The 24,023-nt window shown below is 42.6% G+C and overlaps 1 protein-coding gene across 4 annotated transcripts in view; it reads right to left on the bottom strand.

Moving 5' to 3' along the window:
• The window catches only part of DOCK1 (dedicator of cytokinesis 1), a 556,998-nt gene that overhangs the window by 201,953 nt on the left and 331,022 nt on the right, over positions 1 to 24,023 (bottom strand). For all 4 annotated transcript variants that reach the window (XM_070781087.1, XM_070781089.1, XM_070781088.1 and 1 more), the window contains one exon: positions 11,645 to 11,746. In XM_070781087.1, the coding sequence (XP_070637188.1) occupies positions 11,645 to 11,746 (102 nt within the window). The remainder of the gene's footprint in view (positions 1 to 11,644; positions 11,747 to 24,023) is intronic.

Below are 24,023 nucleotides of genomic sequence, written 5' to 3'. Positions count from 1 at the left end.
TTCTCTAGGCCAGAATACTGGAGTGGGTTGCCTTTCTCTTCTCCAGGGCATCTCCCCAACCCAGGGAACGAACCCAGGTCTCCCTCATTGCAGGCAGATTCTTTACGAACTGAGCTACCAGGGAAGCCCATATTTACCTACATTTTAATTATAAACAGGGCCCATCAAATTCAACCTGCAGTATTATTATCCTTCCCTTTTTCTTACATAATTCAACAAATTAAAGGTGCAGAAAGGAACTCCTGACCATCTGCTCCTAGTCAGCACTCTGTCAACCAATCAAGCACATGGTCAAGTTGCCAAAGTCTCTTATGTGGCATCATCAAATCCATAAGCTACTCAGTGATGGCTCTCTTGTCTCCTAGACGGTTCCCTGCATTTCAGAGCGGTGGCCTGTGACCCTACCCTGCCTCCACACTGATTATACTGCCCCTGGTGTCAGGAGGGGGTTCCCTACTCCTAGTGGGTCCACTCTGTGCTGTCAGAATTAGGAGATTTTCTTGAATCTGACAGTTTAGAGCTTATTCTGAGCTCACCTGAACAAAACAAGCGGGTGTCATAAAAGTGCACACCCCAGTAATATAGGGCACTTGCTCCCTCAGGATCTGGGTGGAAAGGGGACAAGCGACTGAGAAGTCACATTAGGAAATGAGGCTGCGGTCATAGATGAGCAAATGAATGGATGTTTCCCATTTATTTCATCTACTGATTCATAATTAAGTGCAATGGCTGTGAAGACCGAGGTGGTGAGCAGAATTTAAGCAGCCCAGAAAGCAATTTTCAACACAGAGTTCTACACAAGAACTTCTTGCAAAAAGACACAAGTTCCATTTGATGGTAGGAAAAAGCCAAGGATCAAAGACACCTTCTCAGCCACCTTACCAACAATGGCCAGCTTACAGTGTTACAGCGAGGCATTTCTGCTGCAGGAGGGCCTTGTGGAGCACCCCCCATGAACAAAAACTCCAGGAACCACCATGATCACACTTGTTACAACAGAGGCCTCCAGTGCAGGAGAGGTTAGGACAGAAGGCAGAGTCCAGAGGGAAAAGTGAGTCCTGTGTCCTCCCAACACCGCCCCCAGGAGCCCCGACCAGCAGGGCTTGCAAGCAATAGGTGTTCTCAATGACCCCTGACACAAGGAACACTTTCCTATTCCCAGTTTAATTCCTGAAATTCATATTTCACTACTTAAGTTTCCCCACTTTGTCAAGAGTTTCCTGTTTTAATGACCAGGTTGCCCCTTCTGTAGGCTGAGTGTCATAATTTAGTCACATCTCTATTTGCATGAAATTGCTGGCTTTCTTGCTGATTACTCCTCAAAGCCTAATAATTGAGATACAGGGTCTGGTTTTTATTATTCTGGAAGAGAAGCATATTTTTCCCACACCAACTCCTTTTTTTTTTTTCTCTAGGAAACACAGTCCCATACTTCATTAGTATGGCTCAGCTATTAAATGTTGGTACTTTGCTGATCAAACAAAATGCTGCAGATTGTGGGAGATGAGGTTTTTCAAGGCTTTCCCTGTTGGTCTGAATAAATTACCAGCCATGGCGGTGGTCCCCACCAGTGTATTTGCTGGAATGGCTGATGAGGCTGAACAGGCTATTACAACTGCCATCTCCAAGTTGACAAGAGGAGTTGGAGGATTTAATACACGTTTTGTGAAAATTTCATCATTTTATATCAATCCATTCCTGCTGCATTTTTAGTTAGATTGTACACAAGATGTTCCATATAATAAGGGAACAGCTCTAATAAGAGCCATCAATGCATTCCATAGGCAAAGTCTTCTTATTATAAAACCATCTACTTCTGTCCATCTCTGGCCCCACCCACTTGGATAATTGGTCATCATTTTTCACTGGGACTCCCAGAGGGAAAGCCTAGCCCATCTACCTATGACCATTCTAGTCTGTCTTGATCCCCACACTTCATTCAGAGTGACCTCTTAAAATCTAATCAAGGCACCAACACTTCCTCAATCTTCCACTGAACCTACATCCTCAGTGGCTTCCAAATGTTCTTAGGTAAAAGCCAAAGAGTCTTAATTCTCAGAAGGAAGACACCCTTATCTTAAGTCAAAGAAATAACTATTTCAGACAAAGACCATCAATAGATACTAAACTCAACTGATGAAACTGCTAGAGGATAAGACCTCTGCCAATTTACTATGGATACCAATGTATTACTCAAAGTTTCCATGATGACCTTTAAGGGCCATGTATCTTCACAATGGAGAAGGCAATGGCACCCCACTCCAGTACTCTTGCCTGGAAAATCCCATGGACGGAGGAGCCTGGTGGGCCGCAGTCCATGGGGTCGCTAAGAGTCGAACAAGACTCAGCGACTTCACTTTCACTTTCATGCATTGGAGAAGGAAATGGCAACCCACTCCAGTGTTCTTGCCTGGAGAATCCCAGGGACGGGGGAGCCTCGTGGGCTGCCGTCTATGGGGTCACACAGAGTCGGACACGACTGAAGCGACTTAGCAGCAGCAGCATCTTCACAACAGAGAGATCCAGAAGTTATTCCCTTTTAACCAAGTGATCAAACCCATTATCATCAGTAGTGCTCAGCCTGGAATTCCTAGCCTCCCGACAGACATAACAGGGCATGCTTAACCACAACTTCTCTTCCACTTGCCAAAAGGTGAACTTGAATTTTAGATCAAGCTTCCAGTTTGTGGAGGGCTTCCTTGGTGTCTCAGACGGTAAAGAGTTCACCTGCAATGTGGGAGACCTGGCTTCAATCCCTAGGTCAGGACAATCCCCTGGAGAAGGGAAGGGCTGCCCAATTCAGTCTTCTTGGCTAGAGAATTCCATGGACAGAGGAGCCTGGCAGGCGTCCATGGGGTCAAAAACAGTAGGACATGACTGAGTGACTAACACTTTCACTTTCCAGTCTGCAGGATATATGAATTTGAAGAAAGAAATCTGTACAAAAGGCAGCAATCAAAAATTACAGAATGGGGGCGGGCAAAGTGGGGGGATGGTGCGGGCAAAGTCTGCAAAGCTAATGGCTCTATCTGTTCGAAACAGAAAATAAATAAAAATGAAACTGAATTTTAAAAAGCAATGCCATGAAAGGGAAGGAAAAACAAGGTGATGAACTTATTTTAGAAAAAAAAGAGATTAATGAGAAATAAGCAAATACGATGAGTGAATCTGGACTAGATGCAGCTTTGAGAAAGCCTGTAACAGAAGACAACAGAGACTGGGGAGAATCGAGGGAGAATGTGAATGTAGACGGTGTAAAGAGATGACAGTGATGTTCTGGAAGAACAACGAAGCCCCTGGACATTGTCTTCATCCTTGAGAGCTACCTGCTGAACCACTCACATGCTTCTCACATTCTGACAGGATTTGGCTACATGTTAACAGAAACAGATACCTAGATACATAAGTAAGTAAGAAGGCTGAGCGCCGAAGAATTGATGCTTTTGAACTGTGGTGTTGGAGAAGACTCTTGAGAGTCCCTTGGACTGCAAGGAGATCCAACCAGTCCATTCTAAAGGAGATCAGTCCTGGGTGTTCTTTGGAAGGAATGATGCTAAAGCTGAAACTCCACTACTTTGGCCACCTCATGTGAAGAGTTGCCTCATTGGAAAAGACTCTGATGCTGGGAGGGATTGGGGGCAGGAGGAGAAGGGGACGACAGAGGATGAGATGGCTGGATGGCATTATCAACTCGATGGACATGAGTTTGAGTGAACTCTGGGAGTTGGTGATGGACAGGGAGGCCTGGTGTGCTGCAGTTCATGGGGCCGCAAAGAGTCGGACACGACTGAGTGACTGAACTGACTGACTAAAGTGTTAGTCACTCAGTCATGTCCGACTCACCGCAACCCCATGAACTGTAGCCCACCTGGCTCCTCTGTCCATGGAATTCTCCAAGCAAGAATACTGAAGTGGGTTGCCTTTCCCTTCTCCAGGTAATCTTCCTGACCCAGGGATTGAACCTGGGACTCCCCACATTGCAGGTGGATTCTTTACCATCTGAGCAACCAGGGAAGCCCACTAGAGATAGATAGTAGAGGCCAATATGGCAGAATGCTTGCAACTGATGAATTCAAATGATAGGAATAATGGTTTTCATTGCACTATTCTTTCAGCTTTTCTATATGCTTGACATTTTTAATGATAAGAAGAGGAAAGCTTGCAAGCTAAATGGGGAGACTCAATATGAGACTGTATCACCATCAACATTCTGATTTTGATACTCTTTTATAGATCTGCAAGACGCTCCCATGGGGAGAAACTGATCAAAGCATACGAAGATGCTCTGTATTATTTTTTACAGCTGTGTCTGACTCTACAATTGTTTCAAAATAAAAGTTTACTCAAAAAATACATGCTTTAAAATAATTAGTGGAAAAATAGTAAACCAATGACATAGACAGAGGTTCATAACCTTGTACAGGAGGCCGTGATCAAAACCATCCCCAAGAAAAAGAAATGCAAAAAGGCAAAGTGTTATCTGAAGAGGCCTTACAAAGATCTGAGAAAAGAAGAGAAGCAAAAGGCAAAGGAGAAAAGGAATGATATACCCATCTGAATTCAGAGTTCCAAAGAATAGCAAGGAGAGATAAGAAAGTCTTCCTAAGTGATCAATGCAAAGAAATAGAGGAAAACAATAGAATGGGAAAGACTAGAGATCTCATCAAGAAAATTAGGGAACATTTCATGCAAAGATGGGCTCAATAAAGGACAGAAATGCTATGGATCTAACAGAAGCAGAAGATATTAAGAAGAGGTGGCAAGAATACACAGAAGAACTATACAAAAAGATCTTCATGACCCAGATAACAACGATGGTATGATCACTCACCTAGAGCCAGATATCCTGGAGTGTTAAGTAAAATGGGTCTTAGGAAGTGTCACTATGAAAAAGCTAGTGGAGGTGATGGAATTCCAGCTGAGTTATTTCGATTCCTAAAAGATGATGCTATGAAAGTGGTGCGCTCAATATGCCAGCAAATTTGGAAAACTCAGCAGTGGCGACAGGAATGAAAAGATCAGTTTTCATTCCAATCCCAAAGAAAGGCAATGCCAAAAAATGTTCCAACTCCTGCACAATCGCACTCATCTCACATGCTAGCAAAGTAATGCTCAAAATTCTCCAAGCTAGGTTTCAATAGTACCCGAACAGAGAACTTCCAGATGTTCAAGCTAGAAAAGGCAGAGGAACCAGAGATTAAATTGCCAACATCTGGTGGATCATAGAAAAGCAAGAGAATTCCAGGAAAACATCTACTTCTGCTTCATTGACTATTCTAAAGCCTTTGACTGTGTGGATCACAACAAACTGTGGAAAATTCTTAAGGAGATGAGAATACCAGACCACCTGACCTGCCTCCTGAGAAACCTGTATGCAGGTCAAGAAACAACAGTTAGAGACAGATATGGAACAACAGACTGGTTCCAAATTGGGAAAGGAGTACGTCAAGGCTGTGTATTGTCACCCTGCTTATTTAATGATATGCAGAGTACATCATGTGAAATGCTCGGCTGGATGAAGCACAAGCTGAAATCAACATTGGCAGGAGAGATATCAATAACCTCAGATATGCAGATGACACCACCCTTATGGCAGAAAGTGAAAAGGAACTAAAGAGCCTCTTGATGAAAGTGAAGAGGAGAGTGAAAAAGCGTAAAACTCAACATTCAAAAAATGAAGATTATGGCATCTGATCCCATTACTTCATGGCAGATAGATGGGGAAGCAATGGAAACAGTGATAGACTTTACTTTCTTGGGCTCCCAAATCACTGCAGATAGTGACTACAGCCATGAAATTAAAAGATGCTTGCTCCTTGGAAAAAAAGCTATGAGCAACCTAGACAATATATAAAAAATCAGAGACATTACTTTGCCGACAAAGGTCTACCTAGTCAAAGCTATGGTTTTTCCTGTAGTCATGTATGGATGTGAGAGTTGGACCATAAAGAAAGCTGAGCACTGAAGAATGCTTTTGAAGTGTGGTGTTGGAGAACACTCTTGAGAGTCCCTTGGACTGCAAGGAGATCCAACCAGTCAATCCTAAAGGAACTCAGCCCTGAATACTCATTGAAAGAACTGATGCTGAAGCTGAAGCTCCAATACTCTGGGCACCTGGTGCGAAGAGCTGACTCACTGGAAAAGACCCTGATGCTGGCAAAGATTGAGGGCAGGAGGAGAAGGGGACGACAGAGGATGAGATGGTTGGACAGCATCACTGACTTGATAGTCATGAGTTTGAGCAAAATCCAGGAGTTGGTGATGGACAGGGAAGCCGGGCATGGTGCAGTCCATGGGGTTGCAGAGTTGGACACGACTGAGTGACTGAACTGAATGGCATAGAAACAGAGGTCAGAGAAATAGAAAGACACAAAGCTGCTTAGCATGACCTCTGGGGCCTTGTGCAGTTTGAAACCCCAGTGCCTCTCCAGGCCCACCACCTTCTTTCTCTCCCACCTACAGGACTCCTTCTTCTCTTCCTACACATTGCACAACCCTCTCTTTTGCAAAACAACCCTTCCTGAGGGCTTCCCTGGTGGTCCAGTAGGAAGGGACCTCAGGGCACATGGAATCAATCTGGCCAGGGAGCTACGATCCCATGTGCTGGGGAGGAATTAAGCCCACAAGTGTCAGCTACTGAGCCTGGGCAGCATAACTAGAGAGTCCTTGGGCCACAAGGGAAAACCCTGGCAGCTAAGACCCGACACAGACACATAAATAAATAATTTTTTTTTAAGCCTTCCTTAGGACTTCCGTGGTGGTCCAGCGGTTAAGAATCTGACTTTGATTCCTGGTCGAGGAACAAAGACCCCACATACTAAGGGGCAAATAAGTCCATGCATCGCCATTAATTATAAGCTTGCAACCACTGAGCTCATGTGCCACAAAGAAGCCTCAACACAGCCAAACATAAAGACAAGAATATTTCTTAATTTTGTTTTTTAAAAAGACTTCCGTCCACCTGACTCAGTCCAGTGTGGCTGATTTGCAACGCCCATTCTTTTGGAGCATGGGTAACCTGGGTTGTCTGATGGACTCCCGGGTAAACTGGGATACTCTCTACTACACTGGGGGCCTCAGAGCAAGATGTGTCTGCTCTGCTGCTCTCATTACCTCCACCTTCTTCACACAGTTGCTCTTCACTAAGTAGCTTGTGAGTGAACTCACTGTAAAAGGATTCCGCACCCTTGGACTCAGCATTTCATCTCCGAGGAATGGTCACAGGGATAAAGAAACAGATGCCCAGTGCCAGGCTCCTCTGCCCACTCATGACAGTCTCTACACAGGCTTACAAATCACCCTTTGGTGGCTATTTTCACATGGAACTCAGGGCCTTTAAGGCCAAGCCTGGCCAAGAGCAGAAGGATTCCTAGGCAATGACACTCACACAGCAAACATTCTTGTTTTCATAATCCCTGTGAGCATCATCACCGCTTTCCATCAGTTGAGAAGTCACCCTGGACCACACCAGCACAGGCTGGTGGTTGATGGGGCCAGAAAAGAAACAAAGAAGGGGTAACAGGCGATATCTGCCAGGTGAGACCAAGGTAGGCATCAGGAGGTGTTCTCAGAAGAGGTTGGACAGATGGAGACAGGAGGCATTTCAGGAAGAGGGTCCTAAGATCTCAGGGGGCTGCCTGGCCAGGCTTCCCTAGGTCACCCCACAAGCAGACAGGACTGGGAGAGGCCACAGGAAGGAGGAGGAGCGCGTGGCAGACTGTGGCTTCCCCTGGGTCCTCCTCGGAGATGAGAAGGGCCCTGTAGCCGGGTTCTCTGAATCTTCCCTGTCCTGTCTTCTGGATTCACTCAACCTGTAACTGCCAAGCATCACTTCTACTTGCAACGTTCGTGCATGAGTCCTTACTCACTCAGTCACTCCACAGACATTCCCTTAGGGGCACTTGGCAGGAATCTGGGACACGTGTCATGAGAACAGTCTGCCCTGGAAGGTCCAGAGTACTCCTCATCACCTCGATCTTACAATGGACGCTGAGCAAGCTCTTCACTTGTGGTCCTGACTCTGTGACTTGGACCCAGGACAGCCAGCAGCCGCATCTTCAGACCCGCATCTCCAACGCAGAAGAAGAACTTAAAGACCGTTCACGGTTGCCCATCCTAAAGGGACAATCTCTATTATGACAATTTTGAGCTGAAATGTCTATCCTCTTTCTTTCCTGGCTTAGACTTTCCATTTCATGCTGTGTTCCATCCTCTCACGGTCTGGGGGTCCAAGGGGCCATCTGAGAGGCCGTAAAAGTAACAGTTCTGAGGCTCGTGACTTTGGTGTTGATCATAACTGCAATTTTGTTTGAGAATGACTCATTCATCCAAAAAAAAGGGCTAAATTTGAAAACCTAAGGTAGCACTTTTAACAAGGAAGTAGTCTTGAGAAAAGAGTTGAGGCTCTTTGCACATCGCAGTACCGATTAACTTCCAATTATTTAACACAAAATGCTCTTTCGTTTTTGTGAGCAGTTGTCCAAGTAGAAAAATAGTCAAATCCTCTCTACGGATAGTTAACAGATAGGAACCCATTTTACGAAGGTTCTGACAGATTAACAACAATAAAAAAGGTTTACAATCCTTGCAGTATGAATTCATGATATCCAAAACCACAAATGCCATTTCATAATGGAAATCAAATCGTTTGCAAATAATTGATGCTCTGAACCACTGTGTCTACAGAAATAAACTCCCTTGGGAAATCAGGGCCACAACACATAACAAGTATCTGATGATCTGCTTCCTGCAAGGAGAGAGGGTACATGCTTGGAATTCAGGATGTTACAGTCATTTTTAAACACCATTTTGTAAAATCACTTTTTCATGACATCCTGAAGGTTCCCTATCCACAGCACACTTGAATAATCTGGATTAAATATTTTTAACAGTTTGCATGAATCATAAGATTTTGATCACGTGACTAATCTGTAAAGGACAAATGATTTATTGGAGCCCTGAGTTTTCAGCATGGGTAACACTTCTCATTCTGAAGTTTATCCTTTAGCCTGAACCATTATCTAGGAAATTGCTCATATAGATTTAGCTACAACTGGCTTAAAGCTGAACATTCAGAAAACTAAGATCATGGCATCTGGTCCCATCACTTCATGGCAAATAGATGGGGAAACAGTGGAAACAGTAGCTGACTTTATTTTGGGGGGCTCCAAAATCACTGCAGATGGTGATTGCAGTCAAGAAATTAAATGGAAGGAAAGTTATGAACAAACTAGACAGCATATTAAAAAGCAGAGACATTACTTTGCCAACAAAGGTCTGTCTAGTCAAGGCTATGGTTTTTCCAGTAGTCATGTATGGATGTGAGAGTTGGACTATAAAGAAAGCTGAGCGCCGAAGAATTGATGCTTTTGAACTGCAGTGTGGGAGAAGACTCTTGAGAGTACCTTGGACTGCAAGGAGATCCAACCAGTCCATTCTAAAGGAGATTGGTCCTGGGTGTTCATTGGAAGGACTGATGTTAAAGCTGAAACTCCAATACTTTGGCCACCTGATGCAAAGAGCTGACTCATTTCAAAAGACCCTAATGCTGGGAAAGATTGAAGGCGGGAGGAGAAGGGGACAACAGAGGATGAGATGGTTGGATGGCATCACCAACTCGATGGACATGAGTTTGAGTAAACTCTGGGAGTTGGTGATGGACAGGGAGGCCTGGCAGGCTGCAGTCCACAGGGTTGCAACAGTCGGACATGACTGTGTGACTGAACTGAACTGAACTGATCCTTCCGATGATCAAACAGGAGGCATGAAATGTTTCACAAGGCAAATGGAACTTCACTATGATATGCCTGCTGAAGAATCCCAGGATAACATCACATGTGATATGTTACACGCGTGAGAAGAGTCCTACATGACACTGCTCCTTAATATTACACAAAAACTAAACATATTAAGCCTGAGAATAGTCCTACATTAAACTGCTCATTAATATTACACAAAAACTAAACATATAGACACATCATCACATACACATTCTTGCTCCTTGATTCCTTTGTAAGATTTTTTTTTCTGATGTGGATCATTTTTAAAGTCTTTTTTGAATTTGTAACAATATTGCTTCTATTTTGTGTTTTGGTTTTTTTGGCCATGAGGCATGTGGGACCTTAGCTTCCCGACTAAAGATCAAACCCACACCCCTTGCATTGCAAGGTGAAGTCTTAACCACTGGACCACAGGCAAGTTCCCCTTGACTTTGACTGAAGGAAAATTGGTATGATTTTAAGGTATAAATCCATTTGTGTATCTTTAGAAATTTAAATCCAATTATTTATTATTATCTATTATGTTATTAAATATTACATCAATTCAGTTCAGTTCAGTCGCTCAGTCGTGTCCAACTCTTTGCGACCCCAAGAATCGCAGCATGCCAGGCCTCCCTGTCCATCACCAACCCCCAGGGTCTACCCAAACTCATGCCCATCGAGTCAGTGATGCCATCCAGCCATCTCATCCTCTGTTGTCCCCTTTTCCTCCTGCCCTCAATCTTTCCCAGCATCAGGGTCTTTTCCAATGAGTCAACTCTTCGCATGAGGTGGCCAAAGTATTGGATAAATACAAACTTAAATATACATATGCATACACATAAGCATATATAATGGCAGTGATTAGTGATGTAGCTTTTTTTTATTAGAATTCATCCTTTGAAAAAATGCTTAAATGCCTTGTCTTCTGACCATCCCTTAATAAGGCTGACGTCAAGTGCAATCAACGTTGTTTTGGAAACACTAGCAGAGCTTCCTGTGGTTTGTAGGAATCTAGGGGCCTCAGAACTGGAATCGGTTCTCCGAGACACAGGAGTGGAGGGTGGACATCTACTTGGCAACTCTGCAGACATGCTGGCGGTGGCTTCGCAGACGACATCTGCCATATGGCCCTGTGATGCCAGCTTGTCAGGGATGGTGCCTCCAAGGATACGTTCCTTTCTATTGTACTTCTCCTGATTAAGTTGTATCACAGTCTCACTGAAGATGACTAGAGAATTATTTCCAGAAATGCTAATGAGCCTCCATGATGAAAGCTAATTAATAACGGAGCACAATTTAAGGCTGAAAATTCTCCTTGGCTTCTATCGAGTGTCAATCGATAAATAAACAGGAGCTAATGGTAGCTCTCTGTGGTAACGTCTCCAAATTTACCATGACCCTAAAGCCTGGGAGAGGAAAGAACAGAAAACGGATTTTTCTGGGCTGATACCCTGGGTCACTTTCCAGGTCAGTACAAGGAGTGAGCCTATCGCAGAAAGCTTATCTTCTCTCTCTCTCTTTTTAATTTTAAACCTTTTGTGTTGTGTTGGGTTGTAGCTGATTAACAATGTTGCGATAGTTTCAGAAGGGATCCAGCCACATATATACATGTGTTATCCATTCTCCAAACTCCCCTCCCATTCAGGCTGCCACACTGTTAATATTGAGCCATGCATTATACAGTAGGTCCTTGTTAGTTATCCATTTTAAATAGGACCCTTATCTTCTTACAAACACACTTTTACCTAGACCATCTCTGGGCTTCTGAAGTCAAGTGGAGGCAAGTCTAAAATCAAACTGAAAATGGAAATATTGATATCAGCATTTTGTCTCAAAGGCTGAGCTCAAAACAAGGTTATATGAACAGTCAGAGTCACACTCACCACCACATCGGTCCTCATCTTCCCAAAAGTCTTGATCAAATGGGCATAATGATAGTCTTCCATTTGTCGTAGGATAGCTGTCATGCAGGCCACGAAATTTCCCTGCAAACAAATCAAAAGATATAGTTAGATGATGAGAGAACAACACTCAAAAGTCGATGTAAACCGACAGCCCCTTCTTCTGTTTCTCCTCTGCTGTAACAGTAGGTTCTCATTAGCCATCTATTTTATACATGTGAAAGTGAAAGTCACTCAGTGGTGTCTGACTCTTTGCGACCCCATGGGCCATACAGTCCAGGGAATTCTCCAGGCCAGAATACTGGAGTGGGTAGCCTTTCCCAACCCAGGGATCAAACCCAAGGCTTCCACATTGCAGGTGGATACCTTACCAGCTGAGCCACCAGGGAAGCCCAAGAATAGCGGAGTGGGTAGCCTGTCCCATCTCCAGAGGATCTTCCCGACCCAGGAATCAAACGGGGGTCTCCTGATTGCAGGCGGATTCTTTTCCAACTCAGCTATCAGGAAGTTGGAAAAGAATATACACAGCAGTGTATGCATGTCAATCCTAATCCTTAAAAATGCATTCAAATATACATTAGGTGCAGAAAAATACTGTTGATTCCACTTATATGAGGTATCTAGAATAGTCTGATTCATAGTCAGAAAGCACATTGGTAGATGTACCAGGGGCTGGGGGTTTTGAGGGTGCAGAGTGGGGAGGGGGCGTTAGTGTTTAGTGGGGACAGTTTCAGTTTAGGAAGGTGAAAAATTCGAGAGGTAGAGCAGGAGGGTGAGAGCTGCTTAGTGCCACTGAACTGTACAGTTAAATATAGTTAAAACAGTGTGTGACTTCTACCACGACAAAAAAAATAAAAACTCTGGTCGGCAGAGGGGAGGAGAATTGATGTGAATTGAACTAAGAGTCTGGGATCACAGCCCATCAAGGAGACACCACGAGTGAGGCTGGCCAGCTAGGTGACCAGTCACTTCAGCCTCAGCATCTTCTCTTTTGCTACATTTCTGTCTCTCTGACTCCATTAAATGCTTGCTGATACATGACTGTCCAGTCTGGAAAAAACAAGCTTGAAAGGTTTTTTGCATTAAATATGTGCAAATGGGAGACAGGATTGAAATCACTGCCACTTGTATTTTGTGTTCTCTGGAAAGTCGCTGCCCTTATTATCAGGCCAAGTGTGTGTGCAGCACCTCCTCCTGGGCTGTGGCAAAGAAAGGCCTTTTATTTCTCAAATCTGCCTGTATCCCCCTTGGCCAATTTGGAGGCAATCACCAGTGACTCCACAATGAGTTATGGTCCAATTCTCCTCCAGGAGAAGCATGTGGGGAGGAATGCGGCCTCATCAGAATGTAAAGTGGGAGAGACAGGAATTTCTCAAAACAGACAGAGCTGGCAGGAAAAGGAAAGAAGGGGGAAAAAAGAAACCACCAAAGGAAATCAAGACACGGGACAGGATGGGACCAGGGCATTGAGCAACAGAAGTGCACACGTGTGTGCGCGTGCAGATCTGTGCACCTGTGGGTGTGTGCAGACACACCAAGGCAAATTTGGTCTAGTGAGTAGGCAGGCGGGTAAACTCTCCTGTTGCCATTAATTGGACTCGATCATTTCTGAGGCTCATGGCTGACAGCGTCCTAACAACCTTCCTTGCTTTTAAACATTTCCCCCTAAAGTAATGACATTGCAAGAAACATAGGACATATATTTTCTCCCATCAAAGCAGTACAAGTCTGGTAAAATTACAGGATGAGACATACTCTGAGACATGCCCCTAATTTTGCCTCGCTAAATGAGTTCAGATTGTATTCTTTTACTAACTCTGCTTTTACAAACAATATGATTGAATGCCTGAATATCTCTTGTATGAATTTGGAATGCACGCTCTGAATTGAAATATCAAAGTCCACTATTTTTTTCTGAGCCATTTTATATCTGTAATATACATATATGCTTCCACATGAGTCCTCAGGAAATGCATTACGTAAGTTAGCCAAATAAAATAATGATAATATGGTATGTTCCATTTGCCCAGAAGTGTAAATTATTTGTGAATGATGATAATTGCTGAAATTTAGATTCCAAGTCGGTGTTCAGGGAAAAAGCTTAAATAACGTGTGTTTTCCACTGGAGGAATGATCTGTAAAATGGCAAGATATCCATTTATGAAGATGAACTTTTGTAATATGTAGGTGTTTAGCATCTTCTTGAGCACAAGAGAAGCCGCCTTTGTATTCTTTACTTCTGATGAAAGCCATCTTTTGGATAACAGTCTTCATCATATTACATGTTGATTGATTACCATGTGTCAAGCGCTATGCCAGGGCCACTAGAAACATGGCCTCATTCAATCACACCACAGATTTTCTTCTTGTTCCCAGATTATAAACAAAAGTGTTCCCCTCTCGATGAAAATAAGGAAACCCGGCTGTGAATCCAGAATACCCCCTATGAGGTAGGTGCTGAGGAGCTGGGCTAATTTTCCATCCAGATATGCATTTTAATTATTTTTCTGAGAAATTTGAGGTCACTGCTAACGGCCAACCTGAAACAGAGATTCACTGTCTCAAACTTGTGCAGTCATTAGAGAAAGCTGGGAAGAGCATGAGGAAGCGGAAAAGGTGGCCATAGACAGTGTCTCCAGTTCTCCCCTGACCCAGCTGGCTACGACCTGGACGCCTCCCTCCCAGACAAGGAGCTTTTCTAGAACGAGAAGTTTCACCTGCCAGGGGTTCATATTAATTTTCTGCAGGTCAAAGGGGTTAAAGAATCGGGACTCCCATATTACAGTCACTGAAATCACAAAGCCAGCTGTGTACAATTCAGAGCAACAGACTTCACGTACTGCACTTTAAATATGAAGTTCAAAGTAGAAAGAAGACCCCAGAGCAGTCTTGAAAATGCAAAACACATGAGCAGGGAGTAATATCCATTTAAAAACAACAGAAATACATAGAACATCCAGAATCTGGCCAGACACTCAAACAGGTGACGTGGACATGCTCAACTGAGGGAGCAGACTGCCACGCAATGCTGAAAATTCCATGCAAGGCAAAGGCTGGGGGAGCTGACATGATGCAGAAAATGAAAACCTGAAGAGAACATAGCAATTTCCATAAAGCAAATCCTGGGAAGGCTTCAGTGGCTGGTCGGGAAGCTCTGCATTTGCATGAGAATATCACAGAGAGGGCAGCCAAATGGCCTCTTGTCTAACTGTGATGGGGACTAATTGGAGGACAAGGGCAGGTCATCGCCCTGAGTTAGAGGTCAAAAGGCCACAGGTACAACGCGCTCCCTACTTAATCTAAGGAAACGTTACGGAAAGCAGTTTGTATAGTTCAGTCTTGCTTAGAGGAAGCAAATCTTTCTATTTCAGTGCTTTTCTAAGCAGAAATTCTGCACCCCACCGAGAAAGAGGTAATATACCTGTCAAATTTCACAGAAAGGCCCCCTCTTTCCCTCAGAACGGAGTCCCATGCGAGGGGGCCAGCATCTTTAGAGAAGAAACATGGCGGACACCATGGAGCATGACTGCCTACGTGAACTCAGTGGAACCCTCTGGAGCAGAGTGTGGGTTTCTAAGGGTAGATGGAAAGCAGGTATTTATGGAAGCTGTATTTGAAACCAATCACACACCAGAAACAGAAGTGGGGGTGAGCTGTGACACAAAACTTATTCTGCAGGCTCAGAAGAAAATTACAATTCGATGCCTGGCCATTGATTTATTGGAAATGCATTTAGAAGTCATAGGACGCTTTTAGTTTAGACAATGGGTGGGTGGGCAGGTAGGCTGGGGGTGACTGTACAGAATTCCTCCTAGAAACTGAGCCTGGGGGTCGAGTTCTAGTCCCAGTGGCTGAGTGAAAATGAGCAAATAAATAAAAGTAAGACATATTCCTTATGACTTCAAAGCCATGCAAAATAGGGACAGAGAAGTCAGGAGGCAGAGGCAGAACTTTTAAAAACCAAGACATGGAAGCCTCATAAACAAAAAAATGTGAACTTCATTAGCAATCAGAGATGAAAATGGTATATCATTATTTGCCTGCCAAAATAGCAGAGGAGTATTTAAGTGATGATAATGTTAGCAAGGGCACAGGGGATGAGCACTCTTAGACTCCACTGGTGGGAGCATAAATTGCTATAACCTTTTTAAAAAGCGATTTGGCAATAGGTTTAAAAAGTCTTGGAAAAAAATACTCATCTCCTCAGGGTAATTCTACTTCCCACAAGTCACCTAAAGAAGTAATTCAGAATCAGAAATTTTATGCCCAAAGATGTCCATTGCATCTCTGAAAACATCTCAGTGTTCAACAGCTAGGAACTGTATAAGTAATATGATATTCTGTAAGATTGCAAGGTAAAATATAGGATGCCCAGCTCAATTTGAATCTCAGAAAAATATGTCCCAAAGATTGCATTGGAAATTTTGCACATGACATTCATAATACTACAGAAATGATTTGTTGTTTACCTGAAGTTCATTTTTTATTTGCTAATTCACATAAACATACCATAGTTTTTTGATGAAATATTATGTAACCATCAAACAATAATCATGAAAATATGAACTGTTTTAAGTAGCATAAGAAAATGCTCAAAGATGAAAATCAGACATAATCATGGGAGTTTTCAGCAAAAGAAAAAAATATAGCACAGGAAAAAGTCAAAAGGAGAAACAATTCAAAGAAAAGACACCACATAGTGATGAGGGCGGGAGGATGAGTCCAGATTACTTTAAAACTGGAAAATATACTAGCATTTTAAAAGGTGGGACAGGAACTGAGAATTGCATTGACATACATACCCCACCAAATGTAAAATAGACGGCGGGCGGGAATTTGCTGTGTAGCAAAGGGAGCTCAACCCAGCGACCACCAGTGGTGGGATGGGGCAGAAATTCTGGGGAGGGTGGGAGGGAGGCTCAAGAGGGAGGGGACATAGGTATACTTATGGCTGATTCACATTTTGTATGGCAGAAACCAACACAGCATGGGAAAGCAATTATCCTCCAATTAAAAAATAAATTCTAAAAAAAGGTAGTCATTAGATAAGACAGCTGAGATCTCCATCTTCTCCCCCTGACCCTCAGTGTCCTTAGGGGTTCCCTTATTCTCAAAAAGTTCTTTCATGGGGCTCCCTCTGCCCACGTGGACTAGGTCACTGCTCCTCAAGCCTTGGGCTGAACTTGCGTCTGTGCCCCCCCCTGGAATTTTCTTTCTGGCCCTCGTCCAGCCCATTTTAAATTTGGAACACCAGGGCTCTAAGCAGATGGACAGACAGACTGGAGGACAGGCAGAACGCAGCACTGCTGGTGGGGCAGGGGACGCTGTGTGGCAGGCAAGTGAGTGCAAAGTCGCAACGGGATACAGAGACAAAAGGCTTCTAACACAGATTTTGAAGAACAATCACTTAGGGCGAGTTCTTGTCAATGGTATCTTTGCCATCTTTGCCTAGTCTAGAGTCCAAGACTGTGTACATGAATTGGAAGGGAAAATCCCAAGGATTTGTGTTCACAGTCTTGAGCTGTGAAGGGGCACCTCTTTTATGTAAAGACATCAGGACTGAGTCACGAGGCTCAGAGAATAAAGCTTGACATTGCTCTTGGTAATCCCATCCACGGTCCAGAACGCTTCATACACCCCTGGATCTCACACGTGCATGGAGCCCGCAGCACAGGCAGAAATTGTAAGTCTCTTCCAAGTACTCTAAACGCCAAGGGATTTGGGGGAGCTCCAAATCGCAGAAGCTGTCGGAGCTGCAGACAGAGCTCCAGGGACATGGGGTCTGGAGGGCAGGCAGCAGGCTTGAATAAAAGGAGAAATCTACTATTTGTATTGGGGATTACACTTCTTGGTGGCCAGTGATGACGTGTCAAAAATTTTAAATGTGTTTTCATGAAAGCAAGTGCTTTGAAGAGGAATTCTCATTTATATATTTCATTTCAAATATATCAATGAAAACAAACCTACTTCATAATCACCATCAAAAGTTGAAGACAAAGTAATCCTCCAATGATACTGCTGAAGGACACTGGGCAAGAATTGCAGCAAAGGTGGGAAGAGGTATCACTTGGTGGATTCTAGGTGACTTCCATACTGGGGAGCATTTCAGCCCAAGAATCAATACTGTATGGCAACATTATGAGGACTAGGATCTGGAAAAGGGAATGTGGTTGAGAGTCGAGTGCTCTGTTTCAAAGGCAATTGTTGTTGCTGTTCGCTAAGTCATATCTGACTCTCTGTGACCCCGTGGACTGCAGTACGCCAGGCTCCTCAGTCCACTCTCCCCCGGAGTTGGCTCAAATTCATGTCCATTGAGTCGGTGATGCTATCGAACCATCTCATCTTCTGCCACCCACTTCTTCTGCCTTCAATCTTTCCCAGGTCTTTTCCAAAGAGATGGCTCTTCGCATCAGGGGGCCAAAGTATTGGAGCTTCAGCTTCAGCATCAGTCCTTTCAGTGAATATACAGGTTGATTTCCTTTCAAAGGCAGGGGTGATATGAAATAAATCCCCATACAGATAAGTTCTTGGACAGATAAGAAGCCCTAGAGAGTGCAAGGCTTTCTGTTTTCAAGAGGGAAAGCCAATGGTGAAATGTTTAAAGGTTCTATTTGTTATAAGGAAACTTAAGAGAGAAACATAGGGAGTCCAGACAGATAACACAAAGAATATCTCAACATGGCATTCACTGGCCCAAAGCGTCCTCCAAAGCCTCTGTAGGGATGATGTTTGTGAAAAATACACATGGGGGCATCCACATAACAAATTAAAAACAGCTGTAAACACAGACTCGTCTGTTTCCTCACACTAAACTGACAATAATGTTTCTAAAGTTCACAAATGCACAAAGACCAGGAGAAGAAGAGAGACAGAACCACAGGAGAGAGAATTCTGGAAGCTGACAAGCGGATGCAGAAACGATTACTAGCTGTGCTGGAAGCAGGAAGGGAATGGATATCTATCAGGAATCCTGTTGATTCTGGGCAGAGAGTCCTGGAAAGTCTAGGAAACTAGAGCTGCCAGTTACTCAGAGAGTGAGGCTATGTGTCAACTGGAAATCCAAAGCCCTGATGTCTTTAAAACCTGGCCAATATGCCCACCCCAGCAGGTCCTCTAAGGGGATTGACTCGCTCCCAGGAGGGAACCACATGTTTACCCTCCTGATGAAACAGAAGAGATAGCGGGGCAGGACCACTTGCTGAGACTGTCCCGTGATAGGAAGCCGATTATTCTAAGTCCCCACACTGCTCTGCTCAGCTCGGCTCCCAGCAAAACACCAAGGATAAGCAGCCTGCACTTAAGCCCCGTAACAAACTGGAACAGGCAATTGGAAGAATCCTCTCTGGAGAAACTGACCAGCCCAAGAGAATACCCAATAACTTCCCATTAAGGTTCTGACAGCATGAGGACCCCGTCCGCATGGGCTCCTCATGCAGTGAGGCCCAGAGCCTTCAAGGTCTGTGCATCCAGGGGGAACAGAGGGTCCGAAAGTGACTTCAGTCCTCAGGAGAAAAACCGACCAGATATTAATAAAGGAGGCCAGAACAAGCAAGAACAGAAGCCAGAGGAATGAAAGAAAATTGAGAAAACGTAAGAAAATTCAATCATTATTATCTTCAGCTAGGTAAGAGATGATATCCATAAAACAAGAACATATGTTATAAAAAGAAAAAAAAAAGGAACAGATACAATGAAATGATTATGGAATGTTTCAGCTGTATTAGCAGAAATAAACATCTTAATAGGAGTTTGGGAACATACAATTAATGAAATCCTCCAAAAGCAGAACAACAACACACATGGAGAATAAAAACATCAGAGACTCCATTCAGGAGTCAATATTTAATCAATAGAAATTCCAGAAAGAACACAGAAAATGGGGAGACAAAAGTATTTTTACAAAATGATAGAAGACTCATTAAAGGATTATTAGAACTAATAAATGAATTCACAGATTATAGGATACAGGATCAAATGACAAAACTCAATTGTTTTTCTAACACTGGCAATGAATAATCTGAAAATAAAATTCAAGGGAAAAATTCCTTTCACTAAAGCATCAAAACAAACAAGAATAAATTTAACAAAATTATATAATACTTGGACCTCCAAAACTAGAAGGTACTGTTAAAGGAAATTAAAGGGGACCTAAATAAATAGAAAAATACCCCATGTTCATGAAATAGAAGACTTAATATTGTTAAAAGGGCTATACTCCCCAAATTGAGGTACAGATTCAACCCAATTCCTATCAAAATTCCAGCTGGCTGCTTTGCAGAAATTGACAAGTTAGTTACAGATGACTGTATTTTGCCTGATTTCATTCTAGAAAGTGTCCAGGACAGGCAAACCCATAAAAACATGAAGTTAGACTTGGGATTGCCAAGAGCTGGAAGTTTAAGGAAAGAATGAAGAGCAACTGCCTTTGGGTATGGGTTTCCTTTGTGAGTGACAACAATATTCTAAAGTGGATCATGTGCCTATAGTTAAAACCTTATATTCTTACATTAAATAGATGAATTTTATGGCATAAAAATTAGATCACAACAAAGCTGTCAAAATTCTTAAATATAAATTAATTAACTAAACAATGTAAGATAATTATTCTAAAATGACAAGCATATCCAAAATGACAGGGCCCACTGAGGGTCAAACACAATCAAGACTCACATGTGTGAGATTGTGGAATATTACAGACAGAACAATAATTCTCAAACATTCGAGAACAAAAGAAGAGGTCCAGTGGTTAAGACTCCAAGCTCCCCAAACTGGGAGCCTGGGTCCATTCCCAAGTCAGGGAACTAGATCCCACATGTTGTAACTAAAGGTCCTGCATGCCGATATTAAGACCTGGCACAGCAAAATAAATAAAAATTATAAAAAAAAAAAAAGAAAAAAAGAAATGCACAAGTAGAAATGCAAGCATGGACTAGGAACTGATCATGGAGAGGACAGTGAAGGAGACACCTAGTTCTCAGGACAAGTCAAGCCCTTGTAAACGCTCAGATTTAAAATGATAATAACCCATCTGGAAAACTCCTTCCAAATTCTATGATCCTTGTGAAATTATTCTTTCTCTTTAGATTTGTGAAATAGATACAAGGAAGTTTTTCTCACCTTTGCTTTGTTTCTTCATTCATGTATTTTGACATCATGGGAAATCACTTAACCCTTTTAGGATGGGGTTGGGGGTCATAAGGAAGAAATGATAATGCAGTAGAGCAATGGTGTAGGACGAAGAGAAGACAGTGCCCTTGTGAGATACAGCAGAAGACACAAGTCACTGCTGTGCTTCGCAGAGTATTCAACATCTTGTTAATTAAATATGTGCTTAAGCATAATACATAATAAAAAGGCTGAATCAAGTACTATTGTTAACACTGAGGTTATTGGAAAAATAAATATTCACTCATACCATTTGAACTTAACTACATCTTTCCCCAAAATACAATCCATGGTGAAACTGAGGGCAGTCTTTTGTTTCTTTTCTCATTTCAAGAAAAAGTCAGTCCCATGAATCATCTACCCAAAGTACAGTTAATTTTTACTCATTTAGTTTCCAAACTATTGTGATCTCTTGTTTTATAAAGGACCATAGAGTGAGGAATGTTTGTAAAAAGATGCTATACCAAATTAAAAATAGTATGGTTGAGAAATGAAACTAATGTCGTCTATTAGCTCCTTTCAACTACTAGCAACAAATTAAACCTGCATTTTAAATTTAAATTGAACACTACAGCTCATATCATTGCAGACACGATAAAGAAAAAAACTTTAATTTTAAAAACAAAATCAATTTCAACTTTACGGTGGCAGTAATTGTAGGAAGGTGTTTATAGGAAAAATATACCAAAAGGAACTCTCTGGATCTTGTATTACCCATAACAATTATTTGCTGCTTATTCTACATAATAAATTAAACACGTATTCACATTTGTTATGAAGAGTAAAAATAAATTACAATCAAATTTTATATATACGCAATTATACTTTGTGGTATAAAGAGGAATATACATATATTGTATATAACTTCTTGATATAATTCATTTGTTGCTAACATAAGTCAGATTACTACAGAAAATTTTATATTTATTTTCAGAAACAGTAAATCAGATAATAGCAGAACCTTGGAGCGCTTTCAGATCTTCTCCCACGATATACAGTAACTGTGAACACACCGTAGTAAAACCAAGAGTAATTCAGTCTTAATAGCATTTTGCCTTTGAAGGGGGATCAATTTACTACACATTTTTAAACTCTCTTTTGTCCATAAACGACACTCTTGTCATCATAGTTATAGATTAAAATTGAAACTCTTTATTGGATGAAATGAAATTCCTCTCTATGAATCATAAAATGATGCTGTGCTCAATAGTATTTATATTGGTTAGATGAGTTGATGTGGAGAAAACTGTCACATACAAAATGCTAAAAACAAACAAACAAACTAATGAATCATAAGGAGAACAAAATACCTTTTGGAATATAAGATCATTTTAAAATAGAAGCAATGATAATCTGATTTATAAGATGTTATTTCTTAGGAAATATTTATACATAAACATATAAATCTACAGTGTGCAGATAAGGCTCAAATACCACCTATCACAATCCATCACTAATAGCTTGTCTGCTCATGACCACAAAAGCCCTCAAAGTTCTTTAAGCACTAAATGCCTTGAGGTTTATTTCCAAAATCTCCTACTATGGGGAAGTGGAACTCAGTCTAGGGGGGCGGTACCCAAAAGAAATTCTGCAAAGCAATGTGCCTGCTGAGCAGGTGTGCAAGAAAACACAGGTGGCATGAAAACTCCCCTGTAGGGGCTAGCTGCCCGTCCCCTCGCCCTTTCCCCACAGCCCTGAGGAAATCAAAGCGTCCTCAGATTCGGAGGTGATGGGGCCACTTGGAACATACTAGAAGAAATTGGGGAGATAAGGCAGAAATGATGAGGAGATTCAAAATGTTGCCGAGTATTAGTAAGTGCAACACTCAACAGACACTCAAAGAGACAACACGGAGTTGTGTTGACAACACGGAGTCTGGGGGCTTGGCCAGGTGGGTATACACACAGTGCCCCCAGGATGAGCACACACGGGGGCCTGGGGCCAAAGGACTAAGGCAGGAGGACCCAGGAGGATGCTGGAAGAGACTGTCCTGGCAGAAGTGAGGACGACAGGAGCGATGGATCACGACGCAGCGGCAAGTCTGTGAGTCTACACTGGTACTCAGACAAGGGTTCTTGGCAAGGCAGGCAGTGTTGAAAAGAGAGACAAAGGTAAGACCCTTACCTTACAGATCACAATGTGTAGGTGGAACCAGAAAGTAAGGAAACCATCCGTTCCAATCCCTAAAGCAATGGTTGATTCCAGAAAGGATTCTCAATGGGACTGAAAAGATTCGGATAAAGGTCCTCGGGGATGAAGACACTCAATCTGAAACTATCACCCCCACGTTCTTCCTCATTACAGACTGTGCCCCCAGGGGGTGAAGAACACAGAGGACGCATCATCCCTGAGATCCCTGTGCCAAAAATGTGAGATAATAAGCAATAACTCTTTGAGGAAAACATCCTCACCCTAGATGGGGGAAGAAGTATGGAAGATGATTAACTCCTTTTATAAGTGAGAGTATAGACAGAGTTGGCCAACACACACTTAGGAGATGAGAAGAGCAAGAAACAGGGCTCAGACCCCAAGTTAAAGGAGAAGGAAGAGGAGATGGAGGAGGGGTGAAGAGGGGAAAAGGGAGGCGGAGGCTGCAGACAAAGCAACATCGGATAAGGCCATTGTCCTGCGCCCTTAATGAAAGCCAATGCGGAAACCTCATCTGGGGTAGATATTATATTATAGAATTGTTAATTTTTATAGATGCCATATGATTACCGACTATGCAGCAGAATTACTTTCTCGGGAGATGCAAGAAACAATGAGGGACGAACGTGCCACCATGTCCGTGACAGACTTTTCCACTGGTGAAGAAATAAATTTACATTTGAGATATACAAATACACAATGGAGAGAGGGCGGAGTTAACGCATACCTGACGGACTGCTAATAAAGAATGGATCTAGCTGACAGGTATTCACGTTTTACTGGAATATTTTTCCAACATTTCCATACCTGTGCAAACTCCAAAATAAACTTCTACTCACAGACTACTGGAGGAGGCGGACACGACAACAATTCATTAAGACACAATGCCACAAAAGTTATACAAGGCGGCTATTACAGACTGGCAAGGAGAGTCTAAGGAGCAAGCATTTCTTTTCCAGTCATAGGAATTATTACTGACTGTCATAACAGGAAAACAAGCAATGGGTTAGCTATTTTAAGACATTTAGGGAAGGGAGAGAGGAGGAGT

This window comes from Bos indicus, chromosome 26 (assembly GCF_029378745.1).
Source record: "Bos indicus isolate NIAB-ARS_2022 breed Sahiwal x Tharparkar chromosome 26, NIAB-ARS_B.indTharparkar_mat_pri_1.0, whole genome shotgun sequence".
Lineage (NCBI taxonomy): Eukaryota > Metazoa > Chordata > Mammalia > Artiodactyla > Bovidae > Bos > Bos indicus.
Note: the sequence above shows the minus strand (reverse complement) of the source record. Positions and strands in the feature narration are given on the sequence as shown.